This window comes from Eurypyga helias, unplaced genomic scaffold (genome assembly GCF_000690775.1).
Source record: "Eurypyga helias isolate BGI_N326 unplaced genomic scaffold, ASM69077v1 scaffold21551, whole genome shotgun sequence".
Classification (NCBI taxonomy): domain Eukaryota; kingdom Metazoa; phylum Chordata; class Aves; order Eurypygiformes; family Eurypygidae; genus Eurypyga; species Eurypyga helias.
This window is the reverse complement of record NW_010230435.1, coordinates 30,832-48,714: the sequence shown is the minus strand read 5'-3', so window position 1 is coordinate 48,714 and position 17,883 is coordinate 30,832. Positions and strand designations below refer to the sequence as shown.

At 40.7% G+C, this 17,883-nt stretch overlaps 1 protein-coding gene across 1 annotated transcript in view; it reads left to right on the top strand.

The window, feature by feature from the left end:
* Positions 1-1,066: 1,066 nt before the first annotated feature.
* Positions 1,067-17,883, top strand: part of PHACTR2 (phosphatase and actin regulator 2) — a gene marked incomplete at its 5' end in the record, with an annotated part of 37,573 nt that continues 20,756 nt past the window's right edge. The window contains 3 exons of the mRNA XM_010160748.1: positions 1,067-1,147; positions 4,075-4,233; positions 14,253-14,489. Of these exons, the coding sequence (XP_010159050.1) occupies positions 1,067-1,147; positions 4,075-4,233; positions 14,253-14,489 (477 nt within the window). The remainder of the gene's footprint in view (positions 1,148-4,074; positions 4,234-14,252; positions 14,490-17,883) is intronic.

Here is a 17,883-nt window from a genome sequence, read left to right as displayed (position 1 = left end):
AGCCACCATAAGGGGGGTTAACATTCAGCAATTAGACTGGTCCTAGAGAGTAATTGGTTTACCAGAGTGTCTGAATTAGTTGATGAGATGAATAACTCTATCCCATAGCTGAAGTCCATCACGGCTGAGCTTTGCCACATGCCCTCAGCTTGAGCTCCAAACGTCACTTGGGTTTTGATGTCCGTATGTAAACAGAATCAGGATGGGACATAAACTTTTCCAAACAGTGAAGACAGGATTTTACAACTGATACTCACATTTTATGGACCATGCATCATCATTCCTTGGATCGTTACTGTAGTCTCCCAGATGACTGACCAAAACTGTACTGGTTTGGTGGTGGAGTGTAGTGGGGAGTTACTCTATTTTGCCATCTGTAAGTGCTTTTCCCGATAAAGCTATTTAGCATTTTTCCCATGAGAAATAATAATTAAAATGCTTCATGTCACAGTCTTTTTTTGTGTGTTGTATGCTTCTTTTTTTTAAACAAACAAACAGGATGCTGTGGTTTTTTCCATGAAAGCCAACCAGTCTGGATGAGGATGTTATTCCCTTTCAGAACAGAACTTTCTAGCTTCTGTGTAAGGTTAATTTTGGTTTTCCCCTTTAAAACAGTTTGTGTGTCATAAAGGCTACCCTGTGAGTTGCTTGCTCGGAGCAGGATTTGTCTCTCCTAACTCAAAACGTCTACAAAGCAGGCAGAGGTATTTCCAGCTGAGCTAGTCACCCCAGTCAATGGTAAAGAGGTGCTTTTATGTATTAAATGCCTATGCTATGGTGAGTTCAGTTTCACCCTGGAAGTACCTTTTTCCATTAACTGTAAAGGAAGCCTCAAGGAGCCTTGCTCAGCTGAAGGCATTGGGTCAGGTGAATCCCCCCCTGCTGTGCCTGACACTGTGGGAGATGTTTTCAGAGAGTGTCCATGAAAACCCAGACCACTTTTCCTGCAGAATCGGAAGAAACAAGATTTCTGAGGTTTTCTTTAAAATATCAATCTTTTTCTACATTTTTCATGAGCATCAGCAGTACGAGAATAAATCTATTCTTAACTGTGCTTTTTCTTTAGTGTTGGAAAGGAAGATTTCGACAAGACAAAGCAGAGAGGAGCTGATAAGAAGGGGCGTGCTGAAGGAAATGCCTGAGCAAGGTGATAACGTGTTACCTAGAATTTAGCTCCTAAGTGCTAGATGTGGATGATAAAGCCGCTGTTGCGTTGCTTCCATGTACTATAAATAGGTACAAGGAGACGAAGCTGAGGAGTGTGAGAGGTGATTTGGGCCAGTTGACTGAAGTTGGAGTTGAGAGATTTGTGTTCTGTAACTGCTCCTGCCATAGGTACACCACCTGACTCTGGTCATATCCTTAAGTATTTTGATGCTCCCTGTAAATAATGTAACTCCTGTGGTTCCTACTTACTGTTTGCCAGAATTTTTTTAAGCTTGTGATTAACCTGTTTTATGAGACAAGGTCTGTTGTCTAAAGCAACTGGAGTATAATAAGAGAAATTTTGGCTGAAAAATTAGTGGCTTTGGGACCCCCAAGCAAATCAATATTATCCATTTCAGGTATCAAAAAGTACCAGTACAGATCCCACCACTGTCACACAGACCACATTCACAAATGGTACAAACATAAAACTGTGGAGAAGTTGCCACTTACTTCAAAATGCTATACATTTTAGTAATTGGTATTAACCAGAGTTTTGTTTCAAAAAGCGTGAGTACACTGTGGTTAACACCTCTGTGCTACATCTGATTATGTTTCTAGTGATATTATTTCTAATATTCTTGATCTTGTATAAATCTAGATCAAATAAAAGTCAAGTGAATTAACATAATTTCCTGTAGCTTAAAATTAAACCATTTGTCATTTTATCAAGGAGTCAAAGGACTCCATGATTTCCAAAAGTATTTTTCTCCTAGAAATTGCATTACTCCGCCTGAGCTGAAGAACCAGGAAAGTATCAATGTGCATGGTTAGTATCGTACACATTGATATTTGGAAGTCAAGGGCTTGTTTGTTGACATGTGACATCACTTGTCTTTACAGTGTTTCACTAATTGCCAGGCTATGACATTGTGCATAGCTGGCTTCTGAGCTTGTCTCTGCCACTGTCTTTGACGTAAAACAAGAAATGCAAACTCTCCATTCCTCAGTTTGTCCCTCTGTGTATTTGTTACATATTTTTTTTGCTGCATTCTTTACTGGGGAGCTGTGTGACTGTCCACTGATGGCTGTAAATTGCATTTGGACTGCTGGGACAGTTAATGAAATGTGTTAACATTTCAGGTTATTACAAGCAGTCTGCACATAAAGACTATAATTTGTGCTGAAATTGTGTATGCTTTGGTCATCAGTGTCTTCGTCCTCTCTGCTGCTGTTAAAAGGGGATGGGATTTTGGATCCCTTACAGAGCTTGAGCAAAGTGAGAAAAGGAGGTAAAGATGAGCAATTTTCTCCCCTTCCGTCATAAGAAGGCCATCGATCTGGTCTGTGTTGCACTCATCACATTGTGCTTCCTGTCTGATGAAAATTAACAGGTTTTGAGGAGCAGTTTGAAAGCATACAGGATGGGTTTGAAGGTGCTGAAAAGATGGTGGTTGAGCAGTGTGAAGGTAGTTAGAAGGAATGACTATGGACATGAAAGCCAGATGTGGAAATTACATGGAGTCTTGACGTGTGACATGTGAGAAATGTGAAGAAGTGACTGTTTCACATGGGGTGAAGAAGAAAGAAGTGGAAAGTGGCAAGTTCCACTTGGAGGCAGGAGGTGCCTGCAGAACCATGACATAGGTAAGAGGGAATGCCACATGTGGAGGCAGAGGAAAGCATGGATTTAAGAACATCTGGATGAAAGAAGCTGAAGAAACTGAATGCTGTGGTAAGGCGAGAAGGAAGCCATGTGCAACTGTCAGCTATAGTGAATGAGACAGGGTTAAGGTGGCAGACCTTAGTTTTTGCACATCAAGTCCGAGTTAGTGTGTGGGTGAGAATGAAACCATCAGCTTAAACCGTGGAGCAGCCCAAGGTGGTGTGAGAGAGGCTGCATAATTATATGGAAACCAGGGAACTGCCAAACATCCAGGTCTGAGAGCACACAGCAAGGAAGAGGAGAAGAGGAGAATGGAATTACCACAGTGAAGAACTAAACAACTTGAGGAACCAGAAGAGACTCCGGGTAGATTTGCATAATTTTTAGATGGACAGCAAGAGAATCCTGCAGAAGGAAAGCCGTCATCTGTGTGACCTGAAGGTGAGGTGTGAACAACATAAGGATAACAATCCTCAGAAATGACCAGAGAAAAAAATTGGCAGCAATTTTAAAATGCATGGAACAGAGGACAGGAATTGGTAAATAAGGAAAGAGAGAAAGGTGTGAGCCACCAAGAGTGTGTAGTATTTTTCAGGAATATAGATACAAATAGGGAAGAGAGAGAATTTCTTTTCAGGATTAAAAAAACCCTCATAGCTGAGGTAGCCTGGGTGGGTAAGTAACATATCATCAGAGCTGGGAAAGAATTTGACTTTCAGAATTTAATAATGGTATGATACATGACCTCACCTTGGTTCTTAAGACTGGATAATGACTTTGTGACCTATTTTATTCATTTACTGGGCACACATATTCTGAGAACTTCTGTCTGAATTCCTGGCTGATTTACCTACTGGCATGCACCACAGCAGTCCTACACCTCTGCCCCCTCATTGTCCAGCTCTGATGCCTCTTGGAACATGTTGCAGCACCACTGTGGTCCATTTAACACATTTCTTCGCTGTGTAAACCAAAATATATGGAGGAAGAAAATGGGATGCTGATGTTCACAGATGTGAAGCTGGACCTGAAAACTCACTGCACTTCCAGGCTGAGGTGGCCACCCAAAGAACGTGGAAGCCTATAAAGTTCCTTTACAGCATTAATTTTTCAGAGCAGATCTGCAGCCTGATGTTTCATGTTCCAGTAAGTCTTTTTGCTTTGCTTCCATGGAAACTTGAAAGCAGAGGGGTGCTGTGTGTTGTCAATAGGAGCTAAGGAATCAGTTTAATTAGACAATAGCTTTTTAATTTTCATTTCAGATGGTGATGTAACAGTAAATTTTGAAACTTCAAATGGACACACCATAGCCATTGGTGAAGAAACCATACAGGAAGAAAATGTGGTAAAAGCCAGTGGAGATAATGGTACCTTAGCAGAGAAAGCATCAGCATTGGAAGGAAAAAAGGAAGATCAAAAAGGTAAATGAACACATTCTTCACAAATTGTTTTTTGTTTGCTTAAAATATTGACATGTTCTTCCATTAGCACCAATATATGTTGTGAGTTCTGTTCTGCCACAAGGATGCCAGCAGAACCTGCCAAGAAGATAAGACTTGTGAAACATCAGTATTTCGTCACTGGTAGGCATGTCTTTTACTGTGGATATAGTAAGCTCATAAAGAGAAGCATGGTCTGAGCATGAAAATGCGTGCAGGGACATTCAACTTCTAAATTCATTGTGAGCCTTTCCTTGTAGCCATGGGCAAGATTTGATTTCAGGTTTTACTTTTTTGAAAGAAGACACCAAGTGCATATACATCACCTTGCAATACATATCACTGTAGAAGTGGCTCATGGGTTGAAAGCTCAAGAGTGTTTAAGCCACTTAAAAATCATGTATCATTTTGAAGGTAAACTCAGCAACTCATTCCTGTTGGTTTTCATTATATCTTAAATGTTTGCAGTCCAGCTCTTCAGAAATATTCAAGAGGCTGTATCACTACTACAAACTGAACCTAGGTCATTTATGGAAAATGTACTTTATGACTATAGGGATTTCTGTAGGTGAATTGCAGTAAACACAGCTAAATATTTAGCAGTCCCAAAGTCCATATTAATTTTGTCACCTTTACTCAGATCTACTTTGGTAACAAGAGTTTGTCTGAGTAAGAAAAAAGTAAAAATTAATGTGGAATCACAGGTTTTGGACTAGTTTTATTTTCTTTCTCTTTTCCATGTCAAAAAGTGTTCTTAAATACTATTCCATTTATTGGATTTTCCTAGAGGAAAGAGCAAGGATACAAAAGATCAAGAACTTTGTGGCTGGCTGTTAGATGGAGCAGCCTTTCCAGTGTCTTCTAGTAACCTCTACCTAGTGATGAATGAGCCTCTGGAGGTTGAAAGGGTCAGTTTGGCTAACACAAAAATTTGAATTCTTTTCTGAGCTATGTAAATCACTTGACTATGTAAAAGTGTCTGGATGTCCAAGGAGAACTGCCTTTCTTATGAGATTTCTAGTACTTCCTGTCTCCCAACAAGACAGAAATACAAGGTTAGACTCTTTCTTGACATTTAAATACGTCTATCTTTTGGTGCCAACTAGAACCAGATGTGTATTGGGTCAGGGGAAAAGAGTTAAAAGCCGTGGAAAACTCCTTTAAAACTGTTCAGGTTAATTTAGGGGTTAGATCAAACCACTTATTATTTTATGCATCCCTAAATACAGCCTTTTGGAACTGTCAGGTCTTGGAATTTTTCCTAAGGTACAGGGACTTTTTCAGAAATACGCATTTCTAACTATGTTGTAATCCCCTCTAGATGACTGCAGAATGTCAAACTCCAGTGAATGAGGAAAGGTTCAATGCCTATTTCAGACATGTTATTATACTCTGCACTCTCTATATATTGTGTGGACCTTACGCGGAGAAATTAAAAATGATTGCTGTACAGGAGTAGACTCAGTACAGAGAATAAATAGCTATCAGTCAAGGCCCTCTCAGAAAATGAAGTGTATTTGGAGGAGGGTTCAGGAAAACAAAAAATGAGCGAACTTGGTAGTCTAGGCTTCAGTCTGCCCAAAAACGGTGTTAAGAATCAATTCCACACATCAGCAGTGGTGTTACACAGTGCAAATCCACTAGAACTCACTGGATGGTGATTGTGAATACACTTCAGTTACTCTTTACTCTATAGCACATTAAGCAAAAAGATGAGCTGGTCTGTTGACCTCAGTGGAAGGTCTCACAGATGCATCCCACCGGAAGGATTAATCCTTGATGATTTTTTTATGTCAGATGAGGCAGGTATGCATTAAACCCAACCCACTGGTGCAGCAGGGAATTAACAGCCACGGAGTGTAAGCTTGCAAGTGCTCACAGAGCATGGAAATGAGAGCTGGAGCAGGAATATCTATCTCACCATCTTCTGCTCAGACCATAAAATATGCTAGTGTATCAGGTCACAACCCTCCATCATGAGAACTGAGATAGGTTCAGTGAACACCAGCTGGACTATCAGGACTAAAGGATGCAAGAAGTTCATCTTTAGTGACGCTAATGTTGGGCTTTTTAGAGTCATGAACTCTAAAGTGTAAACCTTGAAGGAAGTTATGTACACTTTCCAAGTTTGTAAGACCTGAGGACAGGATTAATTCCCGCTGGTTAGTAGCGCAGTGTGCTGTGGTTCCAACTCCTGTTGAATCAAGATGTTCCAAAAAATGCGTCTCAGCCCCTGAAAGTTCTGAGGTTATTCTAAAATACTTTTATGAAATGGTGGTCATCGTCATGTGCTCTCTTGTTCAAGTGGGCCTTGAAAATGGCCTTCTCATATATGGCCTTCCAGTGATTGCTGGAACGGGAAGCTTAAAAAGAACAAGTGATACAGGCACATGGTGGTAATATGGTTGAGACTTGGCAGTAACGCCTGATAGAATGTGGAATTTGTTAGGAGTTAAAAGAAGTTGAAGTAAAAAAGTTGTTTCAGCACGAGCCGCAGAAATACAGTATCAATGGGGCAAACAACAGGCTCGGCCATGCGATGTAAAAATGTGTTAAGCCGAAGTGAGTGAAGATGACCCCTGAAAGCTGTCCCCTGTGCTGCCAGGCAGTTCCATAAACCATGTACTCATCTGCTGCCTGTCAGCTCACAGGTGTCTTTCCTATTTGGTGAAAAAATTCCCTTTGGCAATTTAATAGTGTAACTGTTACTGTTTGTAGTAATGATGTCAGTCATCCAAGTGAGATGTTTAAAAGGAAATATCTCCTTTATGGCAGGGTAATAAGCTGGTGACAGTTTTGCATAAAACAGGTAATTGATAGATAAAGCTTTGCAGATGAGAAATCAGAGTAATCGTTTTCACGGATCATTTATTCACATTATGTCAATGCTGAGTTGAGCTCTGAATTCTTTTGTTTTGTTTCTTTTTGACTAAGAAAAGTCACTAGCATCTTTTGCGGAAGATGAAAGAGCTGAACTCTAGCAATTCTCTGTGAGCACCCTGGAAGGGAGGCAGAGCAGCGAGTAGGCAGTTGAAGTACACCCTGATTGTCCGGGCAGCAGAACAAACTCTACCCGTGACCTGTGGTACTTGTCTGCCATAGCCTCAGCAGACCCCAGCACTCTAGGTTCCCGCTGGGGTATGAGCATTGCAGAGGGGATCTGACGAGTCTCTCTGCTTCCTGCCTCTTACAGCAGTGTTGGAGAAGACCAAAAGCCGCATCAGATCAGTATAATAGGTGTAAAAATCGTCGCTGTTTGCCTCCTTGAGTATAGGGACGTAGCATGCTGATAGAGCATGCATGCTGCACATTGTAAAACCTCCTGGTACTGTTTTCCACCCTCCCAGGATGCCTCTGGCACACAGATGTACCAGAGAACCCTGAATTTGTATCTGAGTTCAGTTTGTGAACTTAGGTCTTACTTGTTTTTATCACAGCAACCTAAATCTATTCATGATTCTGGTAGATAGTTCCACATTTCATTGTCAGCTTGGGCTTGATATAGTGGCTCAGTAACCACTAGCAAGCTACTACCTGGAAAGAAGTAGTAAGAAGTTTCTTGTTGGATACCATCAGTCAGGTGTGTTAGGTGCTGCTCTGATAAATAATTGCATTGCAGGAAGCTAGAGCTCTGTTGCGGGTGCTGTGGGTGACAATGGAGCATAAGCTTCTGAAATGTTCCCAAGACATTTATAGCAGACTGATTCCTTCAGGGTGTCTTATGTCCTTCTGTGAAGGAAAAAAATTGTAGTCCTGTTTCCAAATGAATTCATAGGATACATGTGCATAGTGTTTTTTCCTGCCAGGATAACTCTGATCTGAGAGCTGGCAAAGGTTCCAGGTCTTAGTATGTTGGGTTCAGAGGTTTGTTCCTATATACTTTGCCTGCTCTCCCTTAAATCTGCCACTAAATTTAATCTTTTCTTTTTCTCATGAGTAACTAAAAAAAAGAAGGTTGGAGGCACAAGTCCTGATCTTATAAGCGTGCATCATTACTGACCAATGCTTTAGGTTGTCTACCAAAGAATGTTCTTCAAAGTAAAATTTTCCAGGTTCCTTTTCTCAGAGGTCTTTGCTTTAGTTCCCCCAAGTGGAACAAAACCTGTTGAGTTTAAGATAGTAACCCTCATCTCCCAGGGTCTCAGAGAAGAGCCTGCTTTCTCTCAGAAGACTAATCCTACAAACCACTCACTGTGAGAGATGAGGCAGACTTTCTTCCCTCTTGTGTGCCTAGCTAGTTTCCTACTCTCCTGAACTCCATAGATCATCGATATGAGCACCATACATAAAAGGGTTTTCTTTTGCCTGACTCCCAAAGAATCTCTTGCTCCAGCTGATTAATTTGCTGGCTAAAACCAGTTCTTCTAAGAATAGCATATCTTCGCTTCATCACCTGAACTATGTAAATGAGGCTGAATCCAAATCTTCTTAAAAGGAAAGCTACTCTAGATAAAGCTGTATTTGGGCAGAGCCTGTCGACTAAATCAGCCAGGCTGGGTCGTGCCAGTAGGCTGACGTGAAAGGCATGGGCTTTCACCCACAGAAGTTGAGTGGCAGAGTGTTGAGTGGCTCTTGATTTGTAAAGCGCTTTTTTTTTTTCTTTTATAGGAAAGATACCCTAAAGTGGCTCCAGAAATAAGATTGTAGACGTGATTTTAATGAACTAAGCATAGAATTATTTGAGCATATCTATACAGAAGGTATAAGGGAACGTAGATGCCTACGTGCCTTTCACTTTCCAAGTCTCCTATAGACCTGGAAATGGTAAAAGTATGCAGCTAACAGTGAAGATGTTTTAGGTGTTCTCTCTTGATTTAACAGCTTATTTTTTACACAAATTTGGACAGTTAGCAATGTAAAATGACAGCCTGTGTGGGGTTTTTTTTTGCTTTTGTGTCTTAGAACCAATGCAAAATATCTGAATGTGGTGGTTCTAGGTCAGATGTTACACCTGTCCCTTTCTCCCCTCTCCTGTTTTTTTTACACTGTCTCTGTTACAAGACCTCTTGCACGTGGTGCTGTTGAAAACATAGAGTAAGAAAGATTTGGAAGTCTTCAGACTTACAGATCTGCTCATCCATCTTCAAGAAAGATGAACTCAGAACTGCAGAGGCAGCTGCAAAAAGCATCGTGAGACAGCTGTTCTTGTTCAGCCTAGCAAAACGGAGCCTGAGAGAGCCTGAGTGCATTTGATGAATGCAACAAGTTGGGACGTAGCCAGGAGAGAGCATGGCTAACGGACAATGCTGGCACAAGTAGAAAGGAATAAACAGTGACTTCAAATACATTTAGACTGGAAATTAAAGGAAACTTTCTAACAATTAGAATGGGTCGTTTCTTGAACAGAATTGTAGTAGAAATAGCAGGAACAAAAAATGGAGCTGGTTAAATCTGAAGTTTATGAAAGGATTTGTATGAGTTCACCACCTGCACGGGCACAGTCACTGAGTCCAAAAAAAGAGACAAAAGACACCTTGTCTTGCCTGTGTTTCTGAATGACAGCTTCCTGTGTTTTGATTAATCAAAACACAGCACTCTGTATAAGCTGGAAGGGAAACTCATGATTCTTACTGAGTTTTGTTTTGCAGGGAGTCATCCTGCAAAAGACAACAAATACATTATTTCCAGCTTCCATTTTACACGGTGTTACCTTACTGAGTTGTGCTCGTCTTCAAGGGGAAGGATGCTTTGCAGTTGATGTAGACCATATGCTTGTGCTGCAGCTCTCCTGGTTTTCCCGTGAGCTTGCTTCAGGTCACTGCTCTAGCTGTAGAGACAAAAATAGCAGTACAGTATGACATAATCCTGGAGTAGAAAAGCTTTGGCCTTCGGTTCCTTAGAAGTTCACAAAAGTAAAGAAAAAAATTCTTATATTATACAACCCAGTTGTGTACAGCTTCTGAAACTGCCCAGCATTTTCATAGGTCCATTTGGTCCAGAGTTTGCAAAAGGTCCCACGTTTAGCTCCCAGACTAAGTCATCTGATTTTTGAGTGCATAAGGCACACTGGCATCCCCCTGAAAGTCTTTGATACTTGATGAGTCCCCACAAGAGCTATTGTGTACAGAGTACTTTGTACCCCTGACTGTCATTTAGGTGTTTATATCAGAACACAGCTTTCTTAAGAGTCTGCCTAGCACCAATCGCAAGTTCTGGGAACAGGAAAATCTGGTCTCAAAGTGAGCTTTCTTGAAAATCTGGCCTTTGGAAAATTTGTTCTAAACATAAACATATTATTGATCCAAATCCTTAATGAGACATTAACATTTGCTTTGCTTTCCTATTTAAAGAGTAATTTATAGGCAGATTGGTTTTACAGCAGATGTCTTGATCAAAGCAGCAGTGAATAAAAGATATTCCTATCTGATGGTCTTTTGGAGACCTGTTCTTAAAAGGTCAGTTCATGATGAACAGATGTCTACATTAGGATAAACAACTGCAATAAAAACACATTGCAGCTGGTACTGAGGTAGCTGGGGGATTGGCTTGAACAAATAGATGGGTCTGAACTGATAAAGATGCCTCCTTGTTTTGGCAAAAGACGCAGAAGAAAGAGCAGGCATGAAGACCAAGGGTCCATATTCAAGCAGAATTATGTTACGGAGGAACAATTACAACATAATTATATCTTGAGCCATGTACAGACATCAGACCATCCCTGTCACTGTTCAAGATCAAGCCACTAATGCCGTTATTAGTTATTTGTATTACTACAGTACTTGGGTCCATATTCAAGCAGAATTATGTTACGGAGGAACAATTACAACATAATTATATCTTGAGCCATGCACAGACATCCGACCATCCCTGTCACTGTTCAAGATCAAGCCACTAATGCCGTTATTAGTTATTTGTATTAACGTATATACCAGGAATTTATTGTAGTGTCATAACATAAATGCAGAAAAACACAAAAAAAGTTCCAATGGACTTAGAGTAAAAGAGAAGACACTGCGATTAGGCACTGCAAAACAAGAGGGGACCAGACCAGGATAACAAGCACAATGCCAGCAGCCTAAAAATTGTTAGGTTTGGCATCACAGGAGAGGGGAATTTGAGGGACGACAATCCGTAAGTGTTCACAAAGCCTGAGGGGCAGCAGAGGAAAAGCAGTGAAAAACATCTGCTTCAGACCTTGGCTTGCCACTGGCAAAAGTTGGCATAATGGGCTGGTCGGGTAGGAACTGGAAATCTGTATCTCAAGAGTAAATGGGCAGCAGTAGTTTGGGCAAGATCAGACTGACACTGGGGGAAGTCAAGTTTTTATCTGACGAGATAAAAAAAGTGAAGCTAACAAAGATAAAAATGACAAAGCTAATAAGATGCCAACAACTCTTCACCACAGCTTTCCTCATGGCTATGAGCAAAAAGATTCACTGGTCAAGGCGAAGAAAAGGGCATGTGCGTAATCAAGGGCAGTCAAGACTCGATGAGAGCTGTCACTGTCTAAGCAGATAGGACACTGCTGTGCAGGAGTCTGCCAGTCTTTGGTATGATGTATGTAACAACATGGAAAGAGCTGTCCTAGACAAAGATGATATGCCAGTGATGGCAAAATATTTCAGTTAAAATCAATTTATATAAAAATTGCCAGTTTTAATCACAACTGAAGTCTGCAAGCAAGAACTTTGAAGTGAATGAACTGTTCCAATTTTGGTTTTCATTCAGAGTTTTTAGTTATTTCTCGAGAGAAAATTTGAAAATTATTAGTTGTTTTTCACTCAGATGTGTTTATTTGCAGCTAAGTAGAACTTCAGCCTTTCATTTTGTACTTTTTTTCCTGAGTCAGAAGATAAATTCTAATACACATTATTTAATCAGTTATATAGTTTAATGTAGATTGACTGAGGTTCTAAATAATTGCACTTTATAATAAGGTGAATGGTGTATTTCTTTTTATTAGCTTATTACTCTCTTTTTAATATTTTCTCCACTGATATGACAGGAAATTAAACACAGTAATGGTGCATAAGTAAACAAGTTTTAAATTATTTCTTATTAATAAATAAAATTATAGCATGCTGGACCTATAAGTAAAAGGTATATCAAAGAATTGTTTATACCTAAAATTGTTTCTGATCATCATGTTCTTCAAGATCTTCAGCATACAAAACCTTATCTTCTATTGTCTGTTACTAATGGAATTAAAATTTCAAAATGTCCTGCTTTTTCAGAATTAAATCAGTTTTTCAACTTTGAATGAAGGTAGGTAGAATTTCACAAGGAGATGCTTTTTGCTATAAAGGAGGAGAGCAAAATGTAACAAATATGCATGTTTCTTTATTCTTCCAAAGTCTTTCTCTCATCCCAAGTTCTTTCTCTGGAAAACAAAGAGCAACACAAGAATATGTTTGAAAGCTGTAAAATGTTGCTATGGAATGTTTCTTAGAAAACATTAGCAAAACCATATTAGTTTATAATGGGCTGGAAAGAAAGGAGGAAGACACTGGACAGTTAATGTTAATCCGTTCGGTTCATGAAGAGACATACGTGTGCATGTTGCTTTTAATAGCTGCAGGTGATGCATTAGGTTCATGCAAACAAGCCTTAAGCTAGAGGCTGAAAAGGCTTTGTTTCTGAGACAAAGAATGTCATTGTCGAACACATTGTTTGTTTTTCATCTACTAGTCTTAAAATGAAGAAATGCTGCTTGAGAATCTTTTATGTGGGAAGAAGGAGAGCAGGGAACAGACAGGAGACCCAGGAATGGCTGTTTAATGTGTTAAGAGTGAGGCTCTAATAGGAGCATGCTGCAAGAAAGTAATTGGTTTCCTCTCGAGTGTTAAAAGCACTGTTAGAAGTCCTTGCAATATTTGCTAGGCTCCTTTCTTACCCAGCCATGCAAATAATTCCTATATGGTTCTGATGGTATGCTCTTGCCTTTATAACATCCTTTTTCTGGAAGGTTTAGGAAGGCTCTCTTGGGACTGAATGGGCACAGAGTAATTGAATAGATGAAGATTCCCACCTGGGAACAGCTAGTCTTACAGCCATAATGATTATGTTACAAAATTTTATATTGACTATAAATGGCTCGTCTACATTAACGTCACAGTTGGCATTAGGTGTGTGCTTTTGAAGTGAATTTCCTGGTCATCCCCATGTAGACTTCTCTGGTTTGCAGAGCACACATTTCTTTTGGATGAAGGTAAGCCAAAAGATGCATTCAGGAACTTGGGTTCCCACCAATACATGGTGTCATGCAATCTACAGAACTAGCCTGAAGGTCATCCAAAGTCAGGTCTCCTGAAATGCATCTTGTGGACATTGGGTCCTCAGTGCTACCTCTTTCACTCTACAGAGCCATTGCTGTTGCACAATACAATGTAGATAGAGTCCAAATTCTGCTTGACTAAGGAACCGCTGATTCTTTGATGTGCAGCCTTGTAGCAGTACCCAGACAGCTGGCAGGAGAGGAGGGCATTCCCATGGCATATGATATCCTATTTGATTTAACTTCATCTCTTTCTGAAGAGTAGAAATACCCTGGGGAAGATACCCAAAATAAAGTTGCTATGAGCAAGCAGTCTGCAGCTTAGGAGAATGGGTTGCTTCAGGGGAAAATTTCAGCTGCGTAGCCATATTTGAACCTGTGGCTGAGAGAATGGCCCTGTTCACATTCAGATTCACATGAATCTGAGTTTTATAGCCTGTTGATCTCAGAGGTCTGGAAAGAAGCCGAGGGAATTTGGTGGAGGAGTAAATGGCATTTCCCTTGTTTAGTTTGCAGCCAGTAGTCTAGTTGAGGATGATTCTTGGAGGTCTAGAATAGATGTGACTGTGAGAAGTGTTGAGCAAATAGCTTCCATGAGAAAGACTTGAATTGAGATGGACAGTAGTTTTTTTCTGAGATAATACTTCAGTGAGGGGCAGAAGATGAAGTCTCTCCTGATTCCCAAGAGCTCAAGCAGCAGAAAGTAGTCATTGCTGTCAGGCTTGCTGTTGAATGTACGTGGTGTGTATCTGTGTCAGTTGGCTTCTGTTCACTTTCTTATCCATAGAGAGCACTACTGATCACTGCCCAGAAATACCGACATCCCATGCTCCACCACTACCCAAGCCTAAGCCTAAATCCAAAAAATCTCCGCTACCGCCAAAAAATGCTATTGCCGCTTCCACCACCAACAGCCATAAGAGTAATGAAGCACCTCATGCTAAAAAAAAGGGAAAGGCTCCTGCTAAGCAGCCTCCTCTCCCACCGCCCAAGCCAACAAGTCACAGTGCTAATCGAGAAGCTGGTGAGTACTGCACAGGCAGCGCCAGTTACGGTGGGTGCATGTGCATGGGGGTGCTTGGCTTGGCCTTAGGATAACTTCTGCCTTCGTACATAGCAGCGTTACTGAAGAGCATGCCACGGATGTTTCTAGCTAGGTTCTCGCTGAACTCTGGTTCTGCTGTCTGCAAACACCCCTGGCAGCAGATGAATCACTTTGCTGTTTAATGAACATAAGCGCAACACCAAGCACACCGGCCACTAGACTGAGTTCCCAGCTCAAGTGTGGATGCTGGCAACAAGATGACACATAGAGCTGCTGAAGAATCAGCAGGGAAGAAGGTGACTTCTGAAACCAAACATATGAATTGCCCCAAAGTAAAACTACCTTGGTAATGCTCTAACTTTCCGCTGGAAATATCTACTGTTCTGATTAATTTGACAAGATTACAAGATCTCAAAGAGGTGAAGGATAAAACCATGGGCACCTTTAAAGATTGTTGAGTAGCAGTTGTTTTAGCTGGGAAAAAAAAAAATAGTTACAACTCATTAGAAATGGCCAGGCTTCCCTGAGCTGGTTGATGGCTTACTGTGATGATAAATATGCACTGGAAATGCACATTGCAGGTGTGTTTATCACTGCACTTTTATAACCAAAATGCAGCGGTGATGCTAGATTAAAGATTATAGGTAGCTGTTCTTAAGGTACTGATTGCAAGTTTGAATGGGTATAATTTAGATGATGACCACAATGAAAACATCCAAATATAATCTGAATACAAGCAGTATTATGATGGATTGTATATATGCATTGGCCAAGTTACATAAGCCTTGTATTTTCAATCCTGTGTCAATTTTTCAAAGCCTTTCGGTCCCTCCAGTTTTCTCCCCAGTTAGACCTCTTCGTAGCTTGTACATTTTGGCATGTTTTGTATTTGAAGCATACAGAAGAGGACTGTTTGAAAACATTGCAAGACTGCTAGAGTTACAATAATAACTTTGCCATAAAATATCCATTAATTCGGTATTAACTGTCCCTACTACATCAGACAACCACAAGAATAAATATTTTGAAAACCCAGAATTTGCTGCTTGTATTTCACATTGAACTCAGTTCTTCCCGGGTGAAGGAACCTTATTAGCAGCAGACCCTTCTGAAATAAAACAACCCATCACCCAAAGAGGTGTCTAGACCAATGGGTGGTAACAAGCTCTCAGGTATCTCAGTTCTTACATTAAAATTCATTTAGATTCCAGATTAGTCTCTTAGTAGCCTTGCTGAAATTTTATGCGATGCTTGAGACCATATCAGTATAAAATACACCAATATGTGCCTTATTTAAAATAGTACATATTCTACTGGTGATTTGTTCCAGGATTAGGTACATTGTGTTCATTTGAAGTAGGGCAATACTTCATAAATTGAGCTGTCTGGGAGCAGTGTTTAGTACGAGAGGTTTGTCAGATCCCTGTGAGAGTGAATGCATGAGGCAGCCAGTGATCCAGTCCCATGAAAGCGAAGAGGAATATGAGTAACAACTGAGTCGTGGCTCTCCTGAGGGCACCACAGCAGGTTTCCAAGCTAAAATAGTGGAGTCGGGAGAAGGGGGGACTTACACGGAAGCATGGATATGTGCCAAAAGGCAAGTAACAGCTGTGAAATTTTTCATTTAAACAAAATTCCAATCTTTTACTGAAAAAGAGGCATGACAGAAAATTGTCGGCCAGCCCAGTCAAAAGCAACAATAGCAATAGCACTTTTGACCCACGTGAAAGTGCAGGGGAAGATTTTCCCTGGGAGAAATCTTTCAAGTTCCTGAATCTGATTGCGGGCCCAGAAAGGTTCTGAGAATAATGTCAGGGCTTTTTTTGATGGGAACATCTATTGACATTTTCCCAGCAGCATTTGCAGTGTGGCTGTGTATTTGCGCTATGCTGGTGTTCTTGTATTATGCATGGTGTAAGCATGTAACTGGCTCTGTTGACCTCCAGCCTGTGTTTTAAGTGCTTTGCTGGATCAGAACAGAACCCTTTCTTACTACCACCCACTTACTCAGTAAGGTTTCTGCTAAGTAATATGCAGGTTGGAGCCACCACCTATTTCCCCTGCAGTTATGAACTGGTGCTTGTACCATTTCTTCGCTTCCTTTTGATTTGCTGGTAAATTAAGTCAGTGATTTGGAGTTGATGTGGGTGGTTAGTGCAGTATCAGTAGATTCTGTACCGTGCCCTTTACACTTACCTGGCAGCACAAGGAGGGACGGTGATTTGCCTCAAGTCATGAGTTTCTGTAGATTTTTCCAGATGTACTGAAAGCCTCACAGCACTCGGAATGTTTATAAACTAACATTCAGCTGCAGAAGAGAACAGTATAATGTGTCTTCTGAATTATTTTCCATCGTCTTTGAGACTGAGAGCAGTCTCACTGTGAAAGCTATTTTTATATCGTGAGCTTATTATGGCCTGTCCCTCTATTTTGGTTCTGTCCTAATCTGCTGAGGTGTTGTTTTTATTTAAATGCTTATAAGTAAAGTAGGCCTTTCAGCAGATTTCTATTACAGCTTTCCGTTTTACTCGGTAAGCTTAGCCGCAAGGCTGCCGTGTAGCTTTATAATGTTTTCATTTGTTCTCTTGAGGTTAATGCATTTTTACAACAGCAGAAGAGTTTGAGTTGGATGCCTTTTGATGAAAAGAACTGAATCGTTAAGATGGTTGTCATTTTTATTGCAATTTAAGTGAAAATCAGAAGTCTGAAGCTCCCAGTCCAGGTGATGGGTGCAACAACACAGCAATCAGAAATGTGACTGGAATGCACATTTCTAGCTGAAATCTCTTGCAAAATTGGGCATTGATACATATATGCTTAAATATATAAGTATCACAGGATTGAACGGCAACATCACTGGCCAGCTTGTACAGCTAGTGGCAAAACATTGTGTCACTAGGTTTCCAAGGCTACCTGAGTTGGTCACTGGTAAGACGATGACCTCCAGCATATACAGGAGGCCTTCAGTGCCTCCTGCCTTATGGACGTCATTTGTGCAGAGTGAGATCAGTGGTTTCTGCCTCTGTTTTATGCACATACCCAGATGGACCTGAAAGTAAATCTTAGTTTGCTGTCCTCTGCTGCTTATCATTAACTAGGAGCACACCACTTGCAATAACATTGTGAAAGGTAACTCACGGATATCTGTAGCATTCCTGAGGTGTTTACTGAAAAGCATAAGGAAGATCATGGTGTTCTCCTAGTGCTCAGACCAAAAATTCACATAATAGAAAAGGTCAGGCAGTTTTCTCTGGGGCACTAAACACGTTTGGAATAAGCAGTGGATGTTTTAGATGACATCCAGGCAAGTTGCAATGGACCAGTGCAGAATGCTAGAACCAAACTCTCACCCATTTGTGAGGTTGATTCCCCT